The sequence below is a fragment of the Mangifera indica genome, chromosome 1, assembly GCF_011075055.1.
Source record: "Mangifera indica cultivar Alphonso chromosome 1, CATAS_Mindica_2.1, whole genome shotgun sequence".
NCBI lineage: Eukaryota > Viridiplantae > Streptophyta > Magnoliopsida > Sapindales > Anacardiaceae > Mangifera > Mangifera indica.
In genome coordinates, this window is record NC_058137.1 from 16,048,413 (window position 1) to 16,057,892 (window position 9,480).

Here is a 9,480-nt window from a genome sequence, read left to right on the forward strand (position 1 = left end):
AGTATAAAGAAATATGTCCACTTTTACCATAAACCTGACATACTACCTTTAGCTTAAATAAGGTTTTCCTCTTCTTTTACCATTATTGCACAGATTATTATCATGGCTAACTCTTTTTATCCAAACTGATAATTACTTGTATTGGTTACAAAACCAGTAAAAGTTGTTGTATAGTGACTATAAGAGTTTTTATTATCATCTCTTATACTATTAAACTCCTTTAACGTCTCAACTCAAGCTCTTCTTGTTCTATTTGCAAAATTCAAAGATCAACAAAAAAAATCAAAGTAATTACTAAAGTATTTGGTAAGTCTCTACTTATACTTTTGTAACATAAACTTAACATATGCTAAAGAGTTAGATTCAATGGTTGAATCCAACTTAGTTCTAATATGAATTACAGCAGGGTTATATTTAGGGTATATGCCATCTATTATGCAATTAATTAGCTTTTCTTCTATTATAGTTTGACCACTAACTTGATGGAATAGGTGCTCTAGATCCAATCTTTTTTATTATATAAATCTATAAAGAGTCATATTTGAACATTCAATATGTTTACACATATGTTTGCATAAATGTCTTTTGGTTAGTAGAACCGTGACAAGGGATCAATAGGGTGTTTGATTGTGAGGACCTTAAAAGAACATAGCTTGGCCATCTAAAAATGTTTGTAACCTTTGTATTATCTTGACAAAGGGCGCAAATAATATGATAAGACTATTATAGTATTAAATAACTCTATCAAAAGATAATAACAAATCTCACATGTCAAGGGTATAAGTGTCAACCTGATGTAATACAAAGGTGCATGTTGGGAGCACGTCCACTAGACTGACCCACCAAAAAGATTCTACATAAAATGGTAACCTTAGTGTCCATTTAACATATCCTCTTAGTAGACAGTGACGTATATGATCCTCAAACTTGAGATCATCGAAATGTTTTATGTACTAATTAGCATAGTTTGACACTAGCCTAATGTAGCCTTTTTTATAGGGTTATTAGAACAGTAGTGGTTGGTTATATTGAGAAGTGTAGCAAGACTGTATTAGATCAATGGAGGATTCATCGGTAGATATATCAATGCACAGTTTGGTTATGTCAACGAATTAAAACCTATAGACATTTGGTAATGGGTTGGTGCTCAATCCTATGATTACATAATCGTTGCTTGACTAACCAAACATTTATGTCGAAGATGAATTGAGGTAGACACTATTTATATGCCTCAACCTCGATGAGATATCGGTTAATAAAATGATTTGAATGTACAATAATTGTATTGTTTGATGAAAGGTTAAACATCAATCTTTCGCTAATTCTTTATCGATTGGATAGTTATGATGTCTTCCTAAAAATTGCTCATGATTTGTGAATGAATGGATGATTAATTATAAATTAATCATGAATTGTATTCACTACCAATATGATAGGAAACCTATAGGTCACACATATAAGGGTAAATAGCTATGATAAACAGGTTAATGATTTGTTACACATAAAGTAAATCACATTGTGATTTGGACATCTATTGATGAGAAAATATGGTTCCAATACATTAAAGAGCCAAACTATAATAATCCAATTGTTTAAGGGTTATTATAATTTACGAAAGTTGGATCTGGGTCTAATTATAGATAGAGTGAATCACCTTGGGATACATATGATGTATCAAATGTAGTAAACTAAGATCTTTAAAAATGTTTCTTAAAGATATTTAAAGCTCAACTAATATTTATTAAGGGATTGGGCCAAAAGTACAATTAGGAAAGCCCATGGGCTCAACTATATAAAGAGTTGGATTAAGGTTATGATTTGTTTCTTATAAATAAAGACAATTATCATAATCTACATAACATAACACAACATTAGAGGGTTTATGAAACCTTAGTCGCCCACCCTAGAGAGAAGGAGTTTTTTCCAAACTTTCATTCCTTATTCATCAATCCTTGGTAATCTAATAATCACCTATGCCTCAAACAAGCCTTCACATTATTATATGTTTATGGCTACATCCATGTGCATGAGTAGAAGCCCTACTAGGTTGTGGGGAGTGGTGGAAGTGTTTAAGATGAATTCAAGGTAGATTTTAGTTTGAAAGAGTTGTCAAACGTAGGTTTGCAATCTAAAACTCTCTTTTTATATGTATAACAGACCTTTGATCTTGGGAATAGGGTTTAGTGGCCCAAAAATTTTATTTTTCACCTTATTTTGCTCCCAATATCAATTGCAACTTGGATTATGAAACCAACATAGCTATCAAAGAATTTGCAATCTATTGCATCTTTTTCATATATTCATGAACACTCATATTGCTTTTTTTCAATGTTTGTGCATCACTCTTATTTTAGTAACAATAAAACTATATGCACACACTTTTAAGTATATAATTAGTTATATAGATTATGTATTATTATATGATTGAGTGATTTTAAATTAATGATTAAAAAATATTCAATTATATGATGACACATCATCTATGTACATAATTATATACTTAAAAGTGTGTCTGTATAACATTACTCATTTGGTAATATACCCAATATATCTACAAATATTTCACACTTACATATTTGACCAAACATTGACTCAGAAACAAATCCAAGCAACCAACTCATCACAAATTTATCAATTCTTTCCTAACTTACATGCAAAGGATTCGATCTTTTGACAATATTCAAGCTATCATGACTTTTAACTTTACAGGGCACTAGACCTATTAAATGATCCTTAAGATCAAATACTCCGACTGAGTGCAGAGCTTGAGACCTTCAATACCTATAGTTAATTTTTTTGTTAACATTGGATTTATAAGATGTACTGTTGAGGTTGGCACATTATGTGAATAGCTTGTTTGTGTGTCAGTTGTGTATGATTAAGTTCCAGACTTCCCTGGAGAAGCTATATTTGTTGCCAAAAAAAAAAAAAAAAGGTGTAGCCATTAACGCCAAAGAGAAGGCTTTGATACAACCTTAAGAAATTATCCAACACCATGATTAGAATAGAGAAGAGTATTTAAAAAAAATATTGAATAACTTCTCAATAAACTTTCTTATTAAACTAAAAAATGAAATACATTAGTTTTTATACAAAAAAACCCTAACTGACAACTGAATCCATTTGTATGAAATAGATCTTGAGCATCATAATTGAAAAAAACTCTAAAATAGACTATCATAGTTGTCGACGTGAATTGCTGCAGTAACTGATGGAGGCCTTTGGTACCCCTTGATCTTGAGATGATGAGAGAAATTGAGAGAACAATATCTTCCCCTCTAATATTTTTGCCACTAAATGAAATGTGTGCATTTTACAATTTGCCAAGATGCACTATTTTCTTTTAACCCTGTATACTAACGCCGTTAGCATATTTTCTCCCAGCATACTTACTCTGTTACCTCTTTTTAACAAAGCCAATATTCTTTATATTTTGTGACCAAGAAACAAGAAAGGAGAAGAAAAGAAAAAAAAGGAAAAGATGAAAAATGTAAAGTAATTAGGGTGAAAACATAATTTACTTATATTAGCAAGGTTGAAAGTGAGATATTAAATAATATTACATATCATACAAAATGACAAAAATATATTTTTACTATCAAAAATAACGTCTCACTTTTATGGACAAGTGGAAAAATAAATTTTTCAAACTTAATATAGTGCAAATTATTTCATCAAAGTTCAGGTGGGCAACAGTCATTTGCCTTAACCCTATATGTCACCAAACCTAAGGGATGACCAGGTAAAAAACTTTTTCCTTGGTCGATTGTTAATGTCTTGAACCTATTTCTATCTTGCTTCTTGTAGGTGAGACAATAGGCGAAAAGCAGAGGAAGCAATCAAGTTTGAAGTAATCATGATTTTGAATGGATCGATGCGGAGCTATAATATGCGTACAAAATAGCAACAAATTATAGCACTTTTTCAAAGACAATTCAACTAAACTCAAGGTACAGTGAAATCATTTTCTCACTTTAATTCTATTTCTCCGGGTGTGTTTTCTTGCGTGTAGTTGGCTGTAGAAACTAACAAAAAAATCCTAGTTCTTTACTGTTCAGATGCAAAGACAACAAGAAAGAACATAACAGAGAGTGCATTCTTGCCTCGGAAAAGAGCAACACAACCACCTCTCTATACTTCTTGTTTGGATTTTAAATCCCAATAATTCAAAAGGACACACACAAAAAAAAGTTAAATCTATTTTAATTAATACAATTTCCTCTTTATTATTATTTTTTTTACAATGCTTAATTTATTAAGTGTATAATATGCCGTGTGAATGTGCTTGGTTTGGTTAGTGCAAAAGGTTTGCCGTTCCATAAAGGGCCAAACCAAACCCTATCTCTCTATAATCTTTTTCCAAACGGATCCTCAAAAGTAGCATGCACTTATGGCTTCTTCTTCTTCACACAAAATGCGCCTGAGCCTAGCGGAACAAGTGAGAACAATTGAAGAAGATCAAGAAGAAGAAGAAGAAGAAGAAAGAAGAGATTGGCTTCAGTTAGGGTTAGGGTTAGGTTTTAACAGTTCTGGGCAAAAGAAACAAGAACATTATCAATCAAAGAGGAACCCCGTTTCAGTTTCCCCTGCTAGCTTACCTTCTCCTTTCTCAAAGCTTCATAGTATGCATCATCATAAAGAAATAGAGCTAGGTTTAGGGCTAGAATTAGAGTTAGGGTTAGGATTTGATAATAGCGGTATATCTTGTAAGAATGTGGCTCCGATTTGTAATAATAATCACAACAAGAAGTTACGGGAAGATCTAGATGAGGTTGGTCAGTATTATGATGATGAAGATCATGATCTAGATTATGATGATGATATATCATCAGGTAACTTTCTTGACTGGCAATATCCCAAGTTCAATGATTCCCATCATAACTCAACAACAAGAAGACCCCACCCTGGTTTGTGGTTTACTCTTATCTCTTTTACCAACAGGTGAGCAAGATCTTCAAAATGTTCATCATTATACAACCCCATTTTCGCTCTCTTATTTTGTATTCACAATTGTTTTTTTTACTTTGTATTATTTTTACTTTGGTGGTCACCCTAATGTTGACGGACGCTTAAGCAGACAGAGTCTATATTTAACTTTCTCCATGTGTCATTATTAAAATTAATTTTCTTCTGCTTACGCTCTTTTTGCCCCCCTCATCTTTCCTTCATTTCTTTTTTGGAATGTTTTGTTTATTTATTCTCATTTACATTTCATTCTTTCTCTTTGTTTGATCTTACTCAACCTATGATTTCTTTCTCCCTCTCCCTCAAAATCTCTTATTTTTTTTCACAATTCTCCATCTGTCATTATTAAAATTTATTTTCTTTCTTCTTCACTATTTTTCTCATTCTTTTTTTTTTTTGGGATGTTTTGTTCATCTATCATCGTTTTCATTTCAATCGGTCTCTTAGTTTGATCTTACACAACCTATGATTACTTTCTCTCTCTTTCTCCCTTTCACTTCACTAAGGTGGTTTCAAATTTCAGTCTCCATTTTTCTATGCAAAAATTTTTCCTCTTTGCACATTCCGTACATAAATTTCACTTGTTTTTGTGTTTAATCTCTAAAAATGAACTTAATGAATTGTTGTCTGGGAATTGATGTGTTGATAACATAAGCAGGGTTGGACAAGTACTGCCTCAAATACCAAAGGCGTATATTAGAGTGAAGTAAGTAGTGCACGTTAGATTACTATTTACATCTTAATAACACATGAGCGTATCATTTCACTGTCATTTCAATGGATATATAAATATATTTTTTCAATCAGCTTAATGATGATGTTCTGTGAAATTAATAGAAAAGGCTGATATTGCTTTATTTTCTTTTTGGTTTTGGTGTTTGTTTTTATTTGTTTTTGTAAAAAGGGACGAGAACATGACAGTTTACATGGTTAAAAAGTACCTGGTTAGAAAGCTTGGTCTCTCCAACGAAGATGAGGTAATTACTCAATCGCTCTCTTTCCCATCTTAATAATTAAGCATGCATGAAAATGATAATTATTTCTTCTGTGAGATGACAACTTCTCATTACGTGGGTCATGTTAAATCAATAATTATAATATCTCTGGGTAATGAGCCTACTGCGACAAAATTCATCGCAGTACTCTGGCTAATTGATTTTAAATTGATTCTCGCCAATTAAGTAAAGTGCCCTACTTTTTCAGCTGCATGAATCAGTAGATGGATATTTGCTGAAAGTTATTTGATACCAAATTTGGCCTCGTATTTCTCTTCTGTTAACACTTAATTGACTTCAATGATCCTTTTAGGTTTCGCATGATACAAGATATAAATGAAGTAAAAAAGTCATTTTGGGATGCGTCAAAGTAATTAATTAACGGAGAAATTAAAAACATGCAAAACCTCAGGTAAGCTTCTGTAGAAATAATACAAGAATTCAGATTCCTAAAAGATTAGTTTAATCTTAAACTAAATAATAAAATTTAGTGGCATAGTAACATCAGTCGAATACAGCTTTGTTATATATATGTATGTATGTATGTATGTATGTATGTATGTTTTTAACAGTTTCATTTCTTAAGGGGACTATAACAATTATGGGTAGTAAGGCTAGTAACCTTTCTAGCTATGATTACTGGGAGCATTAATGCTTTATGAGGTATATAATTATTATTATCGAATATACAGGGATAAGTCTATGTTTTTTTTCTAGGGTCCGAAGAGCTTTTTTTTTTTTTTTTGGAAATTAATGTTTATAAATGTTGATCTCGTTTTAAGGTTTTAGGCAACTTTTTATCTTCATAATTGCTGCATTTATCGCTGTAAAATTTCCTTTTTTAATAGGAATTATCGCTGTAAAAGTATATTTTAGTTTAATTTCTTTCTCATTTACTTTCCAATTTACATTAAGATTAATGCTGTTGATTGGATGTCTTTGAAAGAAGATAACACCTAAGTGCATTCATGCCTCATAACAATACTCATTCACCGCAAGAAACTTGGTCCCAAGTTTATTCGCAAAGAGATATAGGAAAATGAAAAAAGGGAGTGATATTTAGAGATCAATAGTCATTTTTAAGGCATGTTATAGTTGCGATTAATGTTAGCATATCATTTCCATTGTCTTAAATAAGATGGCAATTAATTGGTCATAGGTTTGTCATTAGAACTAATGCCAACGTTAATGTCATGTACGAAAGTTAATTGTTTGAGATTAAAAAAAAGTTGGGATGCCGATTCTAAATTTATGGTGTTATTACTTAGATTAGAGTTTTTTAATATTTCACCTGAGAAGACCATTAGGCTATCTATAAAACTATATATATATATATATATATGTGTGTGTGTGTGTGTGTGTGTGTGTATTAAGTACATAAATATATGCATTTATTAATATATAGTTGAATATGTAATATTCACTTAAATGATGACACGTTATATATACTCATTTATACACCAAAAAAAGTGTATATATAGTATTACACATAGGTCATTGCTAACTAATAAAATTATGCGAACACTTTTGATACTCAATTTGAGTTTATAGATAATGTATCATTATGTGATTGAATGATTTTGAATTAAAGATAAGATAATATTTAATCACATGATAACATATCATTTATATATTTAAATTGTGTAACAGAATTATATACATATAACATTGCTCATTACTAAACACCTTGGAATTGATAGAGTTTTGTTAGGATTATTTCCATAACACCGCCTTTAACACAAAAATTGGCAGCCTACCTCTATAATTAGACCCTTCTATTTCCTATAGTAAAGTTTTGGTGTTAAATTAATCGAGAGATGGGTAAAGTTGAAAATGGTAACATTGTACAAAATAAAACTATAAAAACTAAAAGGGAAAATAAATTAAACTTTTCAAAATCCATCTTTTGTAAATTAAAAAGTTAATAATAATTTCTTATTAGAGCAAAAAAAAAAAAAGAAACCATTGGTTCTAGCAATGTAAGAATGGTGCTTACCAACAGATCTCTTACTATCTAAAATAATACTTTTACATGTATTCAGTTTTATATATCTAATATGATATTCAGATGATGTATTATCATATGATTATTTGTTTTTTTATTTTTAATTCAAAATCACTCAATAACATGATAACACATCATTTGGTTACTTAAATATTGGGTTCTTAAAAGTTGAATGTACATAATTTTATTATTATTATTTTTAAATAATAGTATATCTTAAATATATTTTTATAAACCTTTGTTCTGAATCTCTTTTATTATTTTGAAACATTTAACATATGATTTAATATTTTAACATAAGATGTCTATGTTATCCTTTCCTCAATTAACTTTAATGCAAAAATTGATGGCAAAAGGTGAACGAGGCTAATGACTGGGTAATTTGCAGTTTTTATGATAGTGGGGGGTAGTAACAAAAATAATCCTATTGAAGCCCTATGGGCAATTGCATGAGTGGGCTGACAGTGTTAACCTAATGATTTTTTCCTGTGCTTCTATGGAAGCCTGAAATCTCTGGGAAAGTTTTATGTAATCAACTCTTACAAATTACTCAATCTTATGACTTGTTAACCTAATTAATGATTTTTTTCTATGTGAAAGGTTGATTTCATAATTAACTCCTATAAAGTTTACTAGTGACTTCAACGTGAGTTTATCTAGCAATGGAGGGTAAGATTAAGTGTAACTTTGTGCTTTCATTTTGTGGACAGATAGATATGGTATGCATGGGGCAGAACTTGTTGCCAACACAAACTTTGAAGCTAGTGCGAGATGCTGTTTGGCTGCCGGGATTAATGCAATCCATAAATAATTCAACTACTCTAGTCTTTACAGGGCCACAAGGCAAGCCGATTAATCATTTGATGCAGTTGCATTATGGAAGACGATGCCTCCTTTGAATTGATATATACTGTAAGAAGCTGTTGAAGAATATATGCTGAATATGCATGCCATTATAACTGGCCTCGCTTCAATAATATTGAAAGATTAGTTTTATTAATTAATTTCAATATAATTCTATAGGAATTTAGAGCCAAGAATCCTTTTCACACAAAGTTGAAAGAGTTTGGTTTCTAAAGAACATATGAACCAGCCTAAAACCCGACCCAAGCCTCCCTTTTTAAGTCCAATTCGCAAAGGCACAACTCACTGCTGTTTTGAAGTTTGGCCCACAGGTTTGTCTAACCTGATACAATACTATTCACAATTTTGAAAAAATTTATTAACTATTTAAAAAATTATTTATTATTTATTATTATATAATGAATCCAAATAATTAACCTAGGGAATCAAAAAGCATTTATTAATATAATAGAGAATTAAAAAGTCGTAATAAATTATTATCAATATTATAGGAAAATTAAATAATTAATATAGAGATTTTGAACTTATTAGTTATTTATCATTAATGTTACGAGAAAAACAAGTTAATGTTATAAGAAAAACAAAAAAGATCAGTTTGAGAAATCTAAAAGGCATAATAAAAATTAATAAAAAGTTAAATGAAATAAAAAA

General features: G+C 30.4%; 1 protein-coding gene across 1 annotated transcript; it reads left to right on the plus strand.

The window, feature by feature from the left end:
* Window positions 1-4,302: 4,302 nt before the first annotated feature.
* Window positions 4,303-8,961, plus strand: LOC123193347. Its single transcript, XM_044606265.1, has 4 exons — window positions 4,303-4,941; window positions 5,624-5,671; window positions 5,870-5,942; window positions 8,676-8,961. The coding sequence occupies exons 1-4, from the start codon at window positions 4,391-4,393 to the stop codon at window positions 8,862-8,864; spliced, it is 861 nt and encodes a 286-aa protein (XP_044462200.1). The 5' UTR covers window positions 4,303-4,390; the 3' UTR covers window positions 8,865-8,961.
* The last annotated feature ends 519 nt before the right edge of the window (window positions 8,962-9,480 follow it).